Raw genomic sequence first — 16,129 nt, 5'->3', positions numbered from 1 at the left:
ATACGACTATTGTAAATAATAACAATATAAATACGAATATGGTGGTTTGGAATTTGAAGGTCCCTTCAAAATTAAGTTAGCTAGATGAAATTGGAATGATAGTAAAAAATGCTGCTTCTGTAATAATATGGAAACGATTCAATACTTGTTTTTTGACTGTTATTTTGCTAAATTTATGTGGTGAGCAGTTTAGATTATCTTTAGTTTTAATGTACCATCTAGTATGGATAATTTATTTAGAAACTCGCTTGCTGGCCGTCAAACTAAGTACAAAAGATAATTATTAACTGAGGCATTTGCTTTATATTAGGCTTTATAGCTTAGCAAGAATAATATAGTGTTTGACAAATCACCATCTAAAAATTATTTGCAGTACTATTCAGAGTGACATACTGGTTTCACTTCTGAACACATCTGTAAAAGTGTGAAGAAGACAAGGACAATATTCGATTTGCATGCCATATTACAGAGACTACGGTGATGTAACTTTTCATCAATCATGGATGGAGATTTAGCAATAGACTTACTGCTTAATAAATTCTTGATATCCGAATGATATGAGTTTTATTGATTTAAGTTATTCCACTATCACAGTAAGTGATGTAGTAGTTTGGGTGCCACGATGTTCTCGTACTAAAGGCCGGGATATTCTATTTCATTATTAAAAAAAAAGATAGCTCCATGACTCCAGGGAAATGAACAAAATATTTTTTTTATCGAATTGTTATGGCACATTTTCTTTTTAAGATTATAATTGAAACTTCAACATTCAGGCGAGTTTGAAGAGCGAGTGCCACCATTGACATGTCATAAATTCAAATAGTGTGTTGTTACTACATGGTATGAGGTGGGGTTTGTCTCACTACGGTGGCAGCGGCGAAGACGTGATGGTGTGTAGGACGGGCAGTCCAGAGGCGCAAGAGGGAAGAAGAAAAGAAAAGATAAAATGTCCATTTTTAATTTAATAGAAACCTATGATGTGAGTGAGTTACGAGCTAAACACGTTACAATAAATTGCACATTTTTTATGACACGGAAGTCTGAAAATAAAGGCATGTCGCATTGTGGGTCCCTTTTATGGTGCGAGTGCGAAATAATGAGGTGAGATATCTCTTCCCTGCTACATATTATTGATGTTGCGAGTACATCACTACCATTATTGATTTTCTTTCGGTGTAATGACTTTGATAAGTATATTTGTCTTGCGGGCGAGGTTGTTTAATACAGCTTAGAAAGCCCTCCGAGGGCTTGTTCGAAATATTAGAATCGGAATACAATGTAATCCATACTGGGATGCTTCAAAACTCCCGCATTTCATATCTACATACATCTTTCATTGAAATTTGAATCGATCGAGATGTATCAGATTTTGTAATTTTCTTACCTACAACTAAGATTATCAGACCTCAAACTAGGGATTTTAATTTCGTTTTATGTTCACTGGCAAAATTTCGCAAATTAAATATTTCATTTTATTTTAAAATTCATAAAATTTCATTAAAATTTTGACGAAATTCTTATCCCTCCCCAAACTCGATCCACATCTTTCCTGGCTAGCAAAGAAAAGAAAGGAAAATATATTCATCCTTTGGCCCACCTGCCATCCAGGGCCAGGAAAAGCGCAAAATTCCAGCCCACCACACCGGCAAAATTACAAACAAGTGACCACACTGCCATGCTACTCTTTCACTTAACCCCTCCGCATCCTCGATAATCATAACCCGACCCATCTTCTCTCTCCTCGCTGCCACCACCACTCTCGCACACACCCGTCCCCCGCTATATAACCACGCGCCCCGAGCACAGGGGAGAGCGTGCAGAGCGAGACGCGTCGTCCCTCCCCATCCACCCCGCCGCCGCCGCCGCCTCGCCTCCGTTCCAACGTAGGGTTAGGGTTTTTGCCGCCGCCGCCATGGCGATCCTCTCGGCGCTCGCGACCGAGGTGATCATCCCCGTCGCCGGCGTCATCGGCATCGCCTTCGCCGTCGTGCAGTGGGTGCTCGTCTCCAAGGTGAAGCTCTCGCCGGCCGCGGCCGCGTCGGGGGGCAGCAAGAACGGGTACGGCGATTCCCTCATCGAGGAGGAGGAGGGCCTCAACGACCACAACGTCGTCGTCAAGTGCGCCGAGATCCAGAACGCCATCTCCGAAGGTGAGGAGGCGGGTTATCTCAGATCTGGGTCTGTCGCCTGGTTCGTTTAGATCTGCGCATTTCGTGGCCATTTTTACCGGACAAAGGCAGGCTCTGGCTCTCTGTTTTTTTTTCGTCGCGTGGATAATGTTATGTCTTCGTATTTTAGGATAATCTTTTCTCGAAAGGTGAGATCTTTTGTGGTGGGGGGGGGGGGGGTAAAAGGGTCGGACTCCTCTGTCCGTTCGTTTCCTTGGTAGATTTTAACATTGATCTGACGGTAAATTTCCAAAATTTATGCTCTTTGAGCTCAAACATCGTTCCACCTTCTTCCTGACTATAACGGATTTCTAAAAAGAAGAGAATCATGAAAGGAAAGAATTGCCGAATCGAGGTTAGTTTCAGAAAAGGATACTTTTATGCAATGGAATACAACTCCTTGTGCGCGGGTTATTGGTACCTCTGTGGGGGCTGCCCTTTTTCGCCAAACCATGTACTTTTATGATATTTAGTCACTCCTGGCCTGTGTCCCAAATCTGGATTTTTCAAGTGGGGGCTCATGTGTTACTATTCCTATCAAGAATTTGATCCACGGGTCCCAAGTGGATCTCGCAAATAATTTTCCTTCTCCCCTGCGACGTGTAAATCTGGACACTGGCTTTAGATGCTTGTAGTTGGTGCTGAATCTGGGCTTTGATAAAAAAGTTCTTTTAATGCTTGGAGCGGTGATCTTGCCCCGTGTCGGTGCTGTGGTAAAGATGCCGTTGCTTTCAGTTGACTTGTGTAGATCGAAACTTGATAGTGGAAGGTGCGTGATGGATCTGCTTCTAACTATATATGCACGCACGTAGCAAGTTAGGCAGAGCGCTAGAGCAGCATTTGGCTGACTTTAGCTAAAGCATTAACCAATACCTGGACTCCAATGTCCTAGTGCTAGGTAGATCTGGACCCTGGAAGGCCTGGTTCTTGGACGAGGACATCTGCCATCTGTCACCGACGTGCCGATTGCTCCCTGACTTACGAGCTTCTCATGTAGATCAGCATTGATGGCCTAGTGCTCATCAGATATGTGTCCCATCTGTGGGGTTTTGTTTTTAGTGTGTCACCAATCATGACCTGATGTGTTTTTTTTCTTTGATTGAGATGGGGACACATGAAGTGCTACTTTTGGAATTGCCTGTTTGGGGGGTCTTGGGGTTTGTTACTTCACTTGATGTATTAAAACATTGGGTGGTTGACAAATGGCTGCTGGATGTGTCAGTCTGTAGGCTTATCGAAGTATTCTGTGACTTACTGATATTAGAAAGATAAAATTGGACCAATAGTCGTAGACTCGTAGTGTCCAGTCCGGTGTTTGGTTTGACAAAGTGTGCCTTTGTATTGTTCATAGTTTGTATGTGCTGTGCAATATAATTTGGCATTGTGTAGTTCAACGAAACACTGCAGCTATTGACATCTTATTGAGTCCAATCGTATGATCTATATTTAACAAATGACTTTTCTTTATGAGCAGGAGCAACATCATTTCTTTTCACCGAGTACCAATATGTTGGTATTTTCATGTGTATCTTTGCTGTTGTTATCTTCCTCTTCCTTGGTTCGGTTGAGGGATTCAGCACGAAGAGCCAGCCCTGCACCTATAGCAAGGACAAGTACTGCAAGCCAGCACTGTTCACTGCACTCTTTAGCACTGTGTCTTTCTTGCTTGGAGCAATCACCTCTTTGGTGTCTGGCTTCCTCGGAATGAAGATTGCCACATATGCCAATGCCAGAACTACCCTTGAAGCCAGGAAGGGTGTTGGGAAGGCATTTATAGTTGCTTTCCGCTCTGGTGCCGTTATGGGCTTTTTACTTGCATCAAGTGGGCTTGTGGTTCTTTACATTACCATTAACGTATTCAAGCTGTACTACGGTGATGACTGGGAGGGTCTTTTTGAGTCCATCACTGGTTATGGCCTTGGTGGGTCTTCCATGGCTCTCTTCGGAAGAGTTGGTGGAGGTATTTACACAAAGGCTGCTGATGTGGGTGCTGATCTTGTTGGAAAAGTTGAAAGGAACATTCCCGAGGATGATCCTAGGAACCCAGCTGTGAGTTTCTCTTGGCTAATAGTATTTTTTTCAGACAGTCATAGCAATTATATGATGAATATTCTGGTACTTGATATTTCCTTCTCTGAACTTGTAAGTCTTGTTTTTCAGGTGATTGCTGACAATGTCGGTGACAATGTTGGTGACATTGCTGGAATGGGATCAGATCTCTTTGGGTCATACGCAGAATCTTCCTGTGCTGCCCTCGTTGTCGCATCTATTTCATCTTTTGGAATCAACCATGATTTCACTGGGATGTGCTACCCGCTGCTTGTTAGCTCTGTTGGAATCATCGTCTGCTTGATCACCACACTCTTCGCGACCGATTTCTTTGAGGTCAAGGCTGTGAAAGAAATTGAACCTGCACTTAAGAAGCAGCTCATCATCTCTACTGCTTTGATGACTGTTGGTATTGCAATAATCAGCTGGTTGGCCCTTCCAGCTAAGTTCACTATCTTCAATTTTGGTGCTCAGAAGGAAGTGACCAACTGGTATGCTATTGTCAATCTTTGTTATTCATTTGCAGCATGTACTCTCTTCTGACTAAATTGTCATGCCTTCTCAGGGGCTTGTTCTTCTGTGTTTCTATTGGTCTGTGGGCTGGTCTGATTATCGGTTTTGTGACAGAATACTACACTAGCAATGCATACAGGTAACAAGCCCATTAGGTTTTTATATCTTTCTTCCACTGTTCTCTATGACAGGTGTTTTAACCCTCATATGTTTCTTTTATGTTGCAGCCCTGTGCAAGACGTTGCTGATTCCTGCAGAACTGGTGCTGCCACTAATGTCATATTTGGCCTTGCTCTAGGATACAAGTCAGTTATCATCCCAATTTTTGCTATTGCGGTCAGCATCTATGTCAGTTTCTCTATCGCTGCAATGTACGGCATAGCAGTTGCCGCTCTTGGTATGCTAAGCACAATCGCAACTGGCCTTGCTATTGATGCTTATGGTCCCATTAGTGACAATGCTGGTGGCATTGCTGAGATGGCTGGAATGAGTCACAGAATCCGTGAGAGAACTGATGCCCTTGATGCTGCTGGCAACACAACTGCTGCTATTGGGAAGGTAAATTTACTCTCTGCATTTGTTGGCTCAGGTTGTTTATTTTGCCACCGTTGAAGTTGCTCATTTGATAATACATGAATTATTAGCTGGTTAGCAACGAGTGAACCGTGGTCTGTTTCTGTAACTTGATCTGTCCTTATCCTTTTGCAGGGATTTGCCATTGGATCAGCTGCTCTTGTGTCCCTGGCGCTTTTCGGTGCCTTCGTTAGCAGAGCTGGAGTGAAGGTTGTTGATGTCCTCTCCCCTAAGGTCTTCATCGGTTTGATCGTTGGAGCCATGCTTCCGTACTGGTTCTCTGCCATGACCATGAAGAGTGTTGGAAGTGCCGCTCTGGCAATGGTGGAGGAGGTCCGCAGGCAGTTCAACACTATTCCTGGACTGATGGAGGGAACTGCCAAGCCCGACTACACCACCTGTGTCAAGATCTCTACTGATGCTTCCATCAGGGAGATGATTCCTCCTGGTGCTTTGGTCATGCTCACACCCCTCATCGTTGGAACCCTCTTTGGTGTGGAGACTCTCTCTGGTGTTCTTGCTGGCGCTCTTGTTTCTGGAGTGCAGGTGTGCATCACTTTTGTTTTACTCTCTTTGTGCACTTCTGTGTGGTCTCGAGCTCAAGGACTTATGAATTTCCTCTTTTGCCAGATTGCCATCTCTGCTTCCAACACCGGTGGTGCATGGGACAATGCGAAGAAGTACATTGAGGTAAATGATTGGAAGTCCTAGTTGATCACTGAGTCTATGCATGGTGGGTGCCAACTATCCTAAACTTCGCCCTGCTTGTTTCAGGCTGGTGCCAGTGAGCATGCAAGGTCCCTAGGCCCCAAGGGATCAGACTGCCACAAGGCTGCTGTGATCGGCGACACCATCGGAGACCCCCTGAAGGACACATCTGGCCCTTCACTCAACATCCTCATCAAGCTTATGGCCGTCGAGTCCCTCGTGTTCGCGCCCTTCTTCGCCACGCATGGTGGTCTGCTGTTCAAGTACCTCTAAGAACCACACAATGCGCAGCAGAAGTATATGATCGGTGGACATCTCAAATAACTCCTGCCAGATTGCCAGTCCGTGTGTCGTGCGCCGTGCGCCGTGCGCCGCTGTTTTTTTGGTCTCATGTTGCTTAAGGATTGTTGCTGTTCTTCCTCTTTTGGCCTCCTGGAGGCGTTACGTTAGCCTTACTCTTACTGCTTCTAGCATCACGTTGAAGAGAAAACAAGATATCCTCTTGCGTCTGGCAAATTTTCCTTGTCCCTTGATGACGGCGATAATGTTGAACTCTTAAACAATGATACATGATTATTGCATTGTACTGGTAGTAAATCGTATTGTCTGAAAAATTGTTATCTTTTCTGCATCACTCCAATGTTACATCTGCTATTGCGTGTTGTGTAATACAAGCGAGATAAATGTTCCTCAATTTTGCACGGCATTAACTCACTTTTGTAGCCAACAAATGTGGCTTGACAGGATTGCTAACGAGCAGTGCAGATTCCCAAATTCATGGGTAGATTTAGGTATATGCAATTGCAAAGTGATCGGTTCATGGCAATGCCACTGCAAAGTGTCAGCTTCTACAAATGCCAACTTCAGAAAGAGAACCCTATGGATCCTGGAACTAGTTCCTATTTGATTCAATTCTAATTTTATATTTTTTACTCAATTCAGTTTCTCATTCTTCAGTGTATGAGAAGTCTGGAGCTTCTTTAGTTCCCATTTGCTGAAAATCAACTTCTCATTTTTTTTTCGTTATACCATAAAAATAAAATTTATCAGATACTTCACTTCGGAATTATTACAAATTTCTTCAATACCCCCCGTTGAATATATTTTAGTGTAGCCCCTTCACAATTGTACTCGATCTAAACAAGGAACCGAAGGGCAACGGGAAAGAGCATTTCCCCTTTCCTTTTTGTTCATCATAATTTCTTCAACCTTTTACAATTAAGAGTAAAAAAATAATCAAACTTTAGCCTTGCATCTCACTTCATCTCCCAGATGGAGAAGCTTAGCCATCCATCATCACCTCACCTTTCCTGACAATACCAATCACACCAAAACAATTGGGATGACTCATCTACTCTTTAACTACATGCAGGGGCAGAGAAATTGGGGATGTGAGAGAACACAATGGAGTACGGAGCCACAGTTATGGGCTGTGCTGCATCCATTTTGACAGCCTCAAGTCTGGGGATGTTCCCATCTGCATCAGTGGCCAAGGCCATGCCATTCAGCAACATGACCTGGCTTTGCAAGTTGCCATCCTCGGGGGTGAGGTGGTACTCATCTCTCATGGCACCAGCTGCCTCAGCAAATCCATTAAAACCAGGAACATGTACATGCTTGGTCTTTCTGCTATGCTTCTTTGTGCCGTGTTTATGAGCGGCGCCTTCGCTTGTTACCGACACTTGGGTTGTGGTGTTGCCACTGAGGTTGATCAGCAGTAGAGTTATTCCTGGCTGAACAATGAACATACCGGGGGAAAGATTGAGTGTTAATCGGCAAGTGGATGAGGGTTATGTCATGTTGCTGATGAAAAGGTGTTAAATTGCAATTGCTTACAGAATCTCTTGCGCAGTGTGCATAAGCGCGAACCATGTTCGTGCCTCTGAATGTTGTCGCGAGAACTTTTGTTCCCATGAGGCGATGCCACAGTAGAGCGCTGCGGGGAAAAAGTGGAAAAAAGAATTGTCATGATAGTGACAAATTGGACACTTTCTTTGATTATGCAAGGCTATATGCATCAAGTAGCTGTTAGGTTCTAGCTGTTGGGATAATTCTACGCCGTTAGGACAAAGGATTATAGTTTGCTACATGCAACCAATCTTGTTTGTACTCCATTACAAGGCAAGTTTTTTGTTGATACAAGGCAAAATTTTCGTTAGGTGCTTTTACCTACTTGTTAAGCCTTCAAGAATACAATGTATTTTACCTGTAATAGTCAGGGTTTGGTTGGAATGTTGTTGCTAGTAGGCCGTAGTTCCCACCAATAAAACTTTGTCTGCAGTAGCTCTTTGTGTCATACTTTGCTGACATCCCAAGCTGATCCAAGAACCTTAAAAAGGAACAAAACCCGTAAGATGAACATCCTCGAGAACTGCTCCAGAATTCAGCACCTCAAAACTTCCTAGCTTACCAGAAGCTGAACACGAATGAGTCAGTGACAAGGTGGTGGCCACTGTTATAAGCCCCTCCAGCCTCGCCAACCCATGCGACTGTCGATGTCCCTGCAGATTTCAGTATCCCTTGAAGATTGCTGAATGTGCTTGCCATTCCATCGAGATAAGATGGATTGAGGATCTTTTCAACGAGATGTGTGTCGACTCCTGCGATGTTCAATACATGTTTTCAGTTTCTGTATGACTGAACCAAATTATCCCCAGCTACTTGTGAGCATACCTGGTCCTAGATTGTAGATGTGGTGGGTGATCACATTCAGTAGATTTGGCCTGGTTTTGGCGATAAGCTCGGTAAACCAGGCTGCATCAAAGAAGCCTCCAGGAGCAAGAACCAGTGGCTTTGATGGATTGCCTCGGTATATGTTTTCGACTATCGATTTTAGGGCGATCACATCTGCAGCATATTGGTCAGCCCCAATTCGAGCTCCAACTCCACTGCCACTAAGTTCATTTCCTGCGAGGACAGCACACAGGCTTTTGAGTTCATGATTGGATTTTATGGAGAACTTCCTATTTTTTAGCAATATTTGAAATAAAGTCTCAAAATGTTAACTTATTTGGTGTGATTGGTGGTCTAAAAGCTGTGGATAATTGAGAAAATGGAATTAGGCATCCTAACCACACATGCAACTGTCCTATAGAATGGACATGTCACATGTCCACATCAACATTCAGAGACAATTTCAGAATAGCAAAAAAAAAAAAAAACATTAAGGGATACTTTTGGACAGCACTTGTAGCCCTTCGCTGAAAGGTTATTCAAAAGAACCTTTCAAAAAATAAATTCTACATCGAAATTTCTCTTTTTCAGACCAAATATCCGCCGGATAAAGCATTTTGAAAACAACTAGGAAGATAAAAGGAACGTTAGAACCACATACCAAGCTCCCACCCATGAATTTGGTAGCCCTTGTTTGCGGTATACCGAATCAGTGATGCTGCATTGGTGTAATCCCATGGCCCTCCTAGAGATCCATCCGGCAACGGAACCCGGCCGTTCAGCGCATTCAGCCCGAACACAATCTTCGCTCTGCAGTCGTGCAAAATCATATGATTAATTCTCGCAACCCATGTAACTCAAAGGAAGAGTGAGACTGGAACTGCAGCTTCAGAGGCTGAAGAACTGAGCTCACCCCGATTTCTGGAAGAAGGCGTTGAGCTCGTCCCATCTGCGCAGGGGCAGACAGCCCTGCGTGAAGCCGTGCATCTCCGACGTGTTCTTGACGAACGGCGTGCAGGGCCGACCGAGGTCGGCGGTGCCGTACACCACCTTGTCCTGCAGCGAGCCTCCCAGCCGGAGCTTCAGCGGCGAGAACGCTGAAACAAAAATTCACCACCGCATTGGCAAAGAGACGGGCAACTGCTAAACCTCAATGGAGCGGCCGCGGCCGGTCGTCGCCTACCTCTGACGGCATTGAGCAAGACCTTGTTGGAGAGATCCTGCGCGCGAGAGAGGAAAAGCCGCTTGTCAGCTCCCCGTGTTCTTGGATCACCAAAGAATGTGCGAGGAAGAGAAAGGAGAGATGTTTAGGCGGCCTTACCAGGTTGAGCAGGGAGGCGCGGCCCCAGGCGCAGGTGCCGTAGTCGCACTTCTCCGGCGGCCACCAGTCCAATGTCGCGCACACGAAGTCCTCCCCCGTCGCCGCCACGGCGCGCCGCCCCTCCACAGCAGCGACCGCCGCCTCCGCCGCGCCCGGGCGCAGCAGCGACGCCAAGAACCAGAGGCCTCCGAGAAGCCGCAGCCCGGCCGCGGCCATGCCGGCCAAGAAACAAGACACGGACAAGGCAATGCCTCTCAGAACGCAGAGCAGAGCAGTGCTGCGACAGTCGCGTAGGCTAGCCTAGTCCGCTCGTGGCAGGGAGCAGACGGGACGGGAGGAGGACTCTGCGGGCCACCTGCACGATGGCTCAATAGTAAATGGCCAGCGGCCAAGGCATGAGGGTGGCAGAGGCCAGAGGGAGCGGGCACCGCGCTTGCTTGATCCCCTGATGTGTCGGTCGGAACCTGACACCGCGGGCCGCACGACACTTACGCACCGCTCGGCTTGATCCATCGTCTCCGAGCCGTCGGCACTTCGAGCAGCAGCTCGCTCCTGTCCATGCGCGGTGCGTGACGCGGTAAGCTCGGCGGTTGGGCCGGTGAATTCGTTTCTTCTTTAGCGGTTAGCGCGGCGAGAGTGAGCTCGGTCAGGCTTTGACTGGGGAGGGCGACTGGGCGAGGTTATTTTTGGCTGCTGCTGCTGCCGCCGCCAGCTGCCTGCAACACCAATGCCGGAGTGTGGTGCCGCCTAGTGCAGGAAGTGAAATTTTTATATATGCATGCACACATAGTTTATTATGATCGTGTATTTATATTGGAGATTCATATTGAATAAATAAGTATAAAATTATAAATTAGGTAAGAAGAATTAAAATATGGATGTGTATGGGATGGAATGTTGAACGACCGAGATATACTGTGCTATATAAATTTATGTGATTTTGTATTTTCTCACAGTGCAGTGGTGTGAAAGGGATAAACCGTAGGAGTAATAAAAAGGTTGGGTTGAAGTGGATTCAGCCTCCATGTTGTCCTGCTGCTGCAGAGTGTAGACTGCATTGTATGGTTCTATGTTTCTATCTTGTTGCCTAATTTATTTCAAAATAGAAAAATAAAAATCTTGCTCCTCACTGCCCGCATGCTTGTTGGAGTTTCTGGTTTCGCACGGGGAAATCGTCAAGAGGAGAAGTTTGTTATTTTGTTCATAACCTTCTTGAGAACAGAGCTGTGTTACGAACAGGTATGGTGTCCAGTGGCAAAAACACTCAGTGTGAGTTGAGTTCATCAAAACTAGAACTCTAGAAAGAGGGTCCGGTTGTAAAAAAAAAAAAAAACAAGAAGCGTGAATTTACTGTAAATCGGGCATTGCTTGGGAGTAGTTTCAAATGAGTTCCACGTGAATCTCGCATGAAAAAAAATATACAATTTTCGTAGCACTCGGGAAAAATATTCCCTTCGTTCCAAACGAGGACGAAACTTGAATAGCAGAGTTTCGTGGAAACATGCCTAGCGCTCAAATCTCGCGTATGTAAAAGCTCTCGGATTTACGGTTCAGGCAGAGCAGGATTCGTTCACACATAGAATGGAGGATTTCGATAATTTTCTTCTCCGAGAATTCATATGTTCCAAACAGAGCAAGGTGTGCACAAAACGCAAATGAAATAGTGGTCATTTCAGACTGTGCATTCGGGTATACAGATACCGTCCAGTAATCTCCCGGGCAAGATTGCATTGCATATAGAAGTGGGCCGTTGAACACGAATCAATTTGGCCGTCTGCTGCCACTGCCCTTCAAACACCGGATAAAAAGGTTGGAGCGGTTGCACCCTGGTCCGAAGAAACCACAGCGGCAATCCTCAAGACTATCCGAAAAGTGACTCTGCTAAAATATTTAGAAAGAAAGAAACAAACGAATTTTTTAAATAAGAGCTTGTAGTTGGTTCAGTTTTCTTCTCTGGTGATAAATATGGTTATGATAAAATTAGAAGTAAAGATGACGGCAAACCTCTAAATCTGCTCATAGATGATATCAAACCTCTAAACTTGCGTGATATTGTATCTGTATGTCATTCATTCGGTGTTAATTTTTCTTGTTTATAGCTATTCTTGGTTGTTCTCTTTTTAGTTGTTGCTTCGTGCCAATTTCGCTCGTTGTTAATATAAAAATCTCTACTCTTTTTAATGGATGGCAGTGTTGTGCCACTGTTTCCAAAAAAAAAAAGACTTGGAGCTGGAAAAAGCAGTGCACTACACCATTGCACCGGTCCTCTTCCTCTCTCTCGCCATCGCAGGTTGCCCATCCCGAAACGACCCTACATGGATGGCCCTTCGCAGCTTCGCTTTCGTTGTGGGCGCAAAAAAATGGCTCGTAATGGCCGGTGGGTGACAACGGCTTGGCTTGGCTTTAGCAATTGGTGGGGTTAACAGACAAAGCATATGGGGTCCTTGGACTGAATGCCTCTTGGCTTGGATATTTTGATAGGTCCCAAGATCTGAACGAACACTATTTTTCACGCTGCAGCGACTTGTACGACCTCTTGATCATAAACTTGCCGCCCGAAAATGGCCCATGTACACGAATTTGTTCGGCCACCGAAATACGGTGACCCGTGAATTTTCCAAAATTCACGAATATCAGTATGAATTCAGTAGGAATTTCATGAATTTTACTTAATTTTCGAGTTTTTAAATTTTAAAATTGAATTGGATCGAAATGCGATTACATTCTGAATGTAGTTTGAACCAAATTCATTGAAAACCGTGAATTTTGAATGGTTTTTGACGAATTTATGAATCCTGCATGGTAGTCCCTAGTCCAACAGTATGGCATGGCACCCGTGTCTCGTAGTTAATGGCTATGATTCAATTCTTACAACACGCATATTCTTATATTCCCTAAATTTTAAGCTATAAGGATGATTATGGTAACCAACTCGCACGTTCGAAGAAACAGGATTGTTATCAAAGGAGGGCTAGTTGGCTCTTTGTCCATTTCCATCAGAGAATAATGTTTGTGTTAAAATAACAGACGCGAATAGAAGTAACGCCGAGCTTAAAATATAAATGCGATGATGTATCTGTACGTCATTATATAGGATCAAGATAGATGACTAGTTAAGTGAATAAACATCTTAACAATTTTTTTTTAAAATTAATAACATTCTTCTATTTTTAACTTAACGTACTCAAAATCATATACGAAAGCAAAAGAGACAAGGATAAATTACAAGACTTCTAATACTAACGTTCCTCTTAGATGAGTGTGAATACTAGGTTCGTTAAGGTTATATCAAGAGTTATAGCGTAAGGAATCAAACAACTTGACAAAAAACTTTAAAACATAAGAGAACTAGCTACAGTAAAAGTGGATTATATTCTTCAAGTTGATGGATTTAAAGGGTTGTGATGGTCTAAGACCAACTCATATAAGATGATTAACCCTCTAGCAATAAGAAGAACACCTCTTACATGAGTCAAAACGAGCGGCTTTCGAGGAAAACAAAAATCAATAAGAAAACACAAAAAAACTTGTTCGAAAACATACGAGCTAAAAGCATGAGACTATAAAAAGAGGAACTCAAGCATATACAAAAACACTCTATTCATTAAGCCTAGAGAAATGATATTTTTTGACAGATTACAAAGCATTTTTCTCACAAAAACTCTCACCTAAACATAAGCTAAACACTCATCTCTCCCTCTCCACACAACACAAGTGGAAAGCTCTCAAAACTCTCAAAGGCTCAAGTGTTTTCCACTAGCCATACTCCTCTATTATAGGTCTAGGAGGCATGCTTAACCCTTAAACAATCCTGTCTCTAAATTGCCCTTCATTTACAATACACTTTCACCCACCACGGGGTAGTTTTGCTCGAATTTTTCTCCGTTCATTGGATGACCGTGTCGCCTTCATGACTTAGCATCGTTTCAACGCAAGCTTCACGATGATGCCACGTGCACTCCATCCTCCTGCGGTTTTTTGCGGCAAAACTAGGAAACCGTCTTACATGCTTCTCAAAGCGTGACTCACAATCACTTGTATACACCTTATGCAAGCATCTTGATAACGATATATGTACTCTATCTTGCGATATTGATCGCCGGTAAGTCTCTCCCACTCTCGATCTCTTGGACCGCCTTATCACTTGTACCGGTATCCCATTCGTTTAACTTTGTCAACACGCCATCTTCATCCACCTTCACAAACTTTGCTTAATTTCCACATGCACAACTAAGATCACCCTTGACTCCACCCAATTCCCTCGATCATCCAACACCAAGCTCCTTGCTTAGTCCTGATCTTCCTGCCGTCAGTCGCCAAATTGTATCCATCACCTACACAACATAAGACAAATAAACATGTACTTCCAACACCATTTAACTCCATCACAAATTAGTTAAAATTAAAATCCCTGCAGAAATGGCACATCTCTAAAAAATCGTGAACGCTAGATGATCCGGTGTTCACTCCTCTCGAGCACCGAACCATCCAGCGTGTATAATGTCCTCAACTGATGTTGTCTGCAACCTTTCTAGAAAAATTAGTCTGACGTGCACATCATATCATCGCGGAATCATCCGGCGTGTGCAACTCCTAAGGACCATCATTTTTGCAGACTTCTCTGGAAGAATTAGTCCAGCAAAACCTCCAACATTCATTCCTTCAAGTGCTGGATCATCCGGCGAGTAAAAGTTCACCAGAACCAATTTTCAACCTCTCGCGAAGAAATGCTTTGATGTGCACTATTGTCCATCACTGGACCATCCAACATACTCTTCATTTTCTACCATTGGTTTGAAATACTTCGGCGTGTACTTCGTCTGAACGTGGGACCATCCAGCGTGTTCAAAATCCCAAGCGCCGGGTCATTCGGTGTGTATATTTTTCCTAGACTTCAAGATAAACACGGCAACTTCATTTCTCCGCAACTTTGGTTAGTATGATTATAATTGTAGTACATAAACGGTGCTCATACATTATTAAAATTATCAAACAAAATTAACATCATTATCAATCACTCATCACATATAAATCAACTCATATTTTAACTTGTTTTCTCACATTCCTTTGGTATTAATTTTTCTTGTTTATAGCCATATCTGATTATTCTCTTTTTAGCCATTGGTACTTGCCGATTTTGCTCGGTAGTTGTTCCATTAGTGTAAAAATCACTGTTCTTCTTTAATGGATGGCAATGCTCCTACTACTGTTTCGAAAAAAAAAAGTTGGAATGAACAAATCTGGTTGGTATGAACACCCTCGAGTGTCAAAAACAAAGTTCAGAGCTTGCAAATATTCCGTTTTCGATTTTCTGAGCGATGTAAGAATTGTTCAACTATAGTTGGTGAAGGCGAGTGAAACAGGGGCACAGGTCTACACTGTCGTGCAACTACGAGTCCAGTCTTTCATCCGGATACCACATCAAGCAGTGAATTTAAATACAGAATGACCTATAAGAGAGAGGAGGCACAATGAGGATTGATAGATTAGTATCGCCAATTTGCAAATGAAAATAATTATTTTAACAGATTTTATATACGCCACTAGAGTAAAAGTTTTGGCAAATCACTTGAATTTCTCACCTTTGGATTTGATGGTTACTCCGAGGCTTGACATTTGCGCCTTGAAAAGGAGCAATTATCATGCCCCTTCGGACGCCAAATCTCTGTTGCAGTTGTTTGCCTTTTGCAAATGATTTTCAGCCTTTCGTCACGGGAAATGATGGGGAAGGCTGAATTGGAAACGGTCAGGTGCTTAAAAGAGCATCACAAATTGGGAAAATTAGATAAAATGAGTCACCAATGTTTCAACTATTGATTCTTCAAAATTCAAGAGGCCCGTTAATTTCATATCCAGCAGACAAATAATTTTTTATAGATGTGTCATATCAGGGTTATTGAGACTTCAAAACCGGCACCAGGCTACTAGGAAACAATTACTTGGTCGCGGCCAGATTTTCTTATGTTTGAAGAGTGGGTATATGTGCTTTATTCCTCTTATGCAAGAAGCCTTTGCCAACTACTCTTCCCGCTTTTGCTATTTTTATCAATATATTATAACAAAAAATAGTAATCAAAGTTGTATTTTAAAGATCGTATCAATATTCAAAACGAAATTTATTTAT

The 16,129-nt window shown here is 43.5% G+C and overlaps 2 protein-coding genes across 2 annotated transcripts; one reads left to right on the top strand and one right to left on the bottom strand.

The window, feature by feature from the left end:
* Window positions 1-1,801: 1,801 nt before the first annotated feature.
* LOC133930760 (pyrophosphate-energized vacuolar membrane proton pump-like) lies at window positions 1,802-6,608 on the top strand. The gene is made up of 8 exons (XM_062377486.1): window positions 1,802-2,150; window positions 3,643-4,217; window positions 4,329-4,708; window positions 4,783-4,869; window positions 4,958-5,288; window positions 5,439-5,849; window positions 5,934-5,993; window positions 6,078-6,608. Exons 1-8 carry the CDS (start codon window positions 1,913-1,915, stop codon window positions 6,282-6,284), a joined length of 2,289 nt encoding a protein of 762 aa, XP_062233470.1. The 5' UTR covers window positions 1,802-1,912; the 3' UTR covers window positions 6,285-6,608.
* Window positions 6,609-7,085: 477 nt separating this feature from the next.
* LOC133930761 (heparanase-like protein 3) lies at window positions 7,086-10,570 on the bottom strand. Its single transcript, XM_062377488.1, has 9 exons — window positions 10,006-10,570; window positions 9,868-9,904; window positions 9,598-9,781; window positions 9,346-9,494; window positions 8,685-8,918; window positions 8,422-8,611; window positions 8,218-8,340; window positions 7,848-7,947; window positions 7,086-7,744 (listed from the first exon to the last, which is right to left on the bottom strand). Exons 1-9 carry the CDS (start codon window positions 10,219-10,221, stop codon window positions 7,370-7,372), a joined length of 1,608 nt encoding a protein of 535 aa, XP_062233472.1. The 5' UTR covers window positions 10,222-10,570; the 3' UTR covers window positions 7,086-7,369.
* Window positions 10,571-16,129: the final 5,559 nt, after the last annotated feature.

The sequence above is a fragment of the Phragmites australis genome, chromosome 10, assembly GCF_958298935.1.
Source record: "Phragmites australis chromosome 10, lpPhrAust1.1, whole genome shotgun sequence".
NCBI classification, from domain to species: domain Eukaryota; kingdom Viridiplantae; phylum Streptophyta; class Magnoliopsida; order Poales; family Poaceae; genus Phragmites; species Phragmites australis.
This window is presented reverse-complemented; position numbering and strand designations above follow the sequence as displayed.

Bases quoted from the DNA above. Each gene is read 5' to 3' on its own strand.
- LOC133930760 (XM_062377486.1), top strand. From the start codon at position 1,913: ATGGCGATCCTCTCGGCGCTCGCGACCGAGGTGATCATCCCCGTCGCC. The intron at 4,218-4,328 runs GTGAGTTTCTCT...CTTGTTTTTCAG, and splicing joins ATGATCCTAGGAACCCAGCT to GTGATTGCTGACAATGTCGG. The intron at 4,709-4,782 runs GTATGCTATTGT...ATGCCTTCTCAG, and splicing joins CAGAAGGAAGTGACCAACTG to GGGCTTGTTCTTCTGTGTTT.
- LOC133930761 (XM_062377488.1), bottom strand. From the start codon at position 10,221: ATGGCCGCGGCCGGGCTGCGGCTTCTCGGAGGCCTCTGGTTCTTGGCG. The intron at 8,341-8,421 runs GTAAGCTAGGAA...TTCCTTTTTAAG, and splicing joins TCATTCGTGTTCAGCTTCTG to GTTCTTGGATCAGCTTGGGA. The intron at 7,948-8,217 runs GTAAAATACATT...TTTTCCCCGCAG, and splicing joins CCAAACCCTGACTATTACAG to CGCTCTACTGTGGCATCGCC.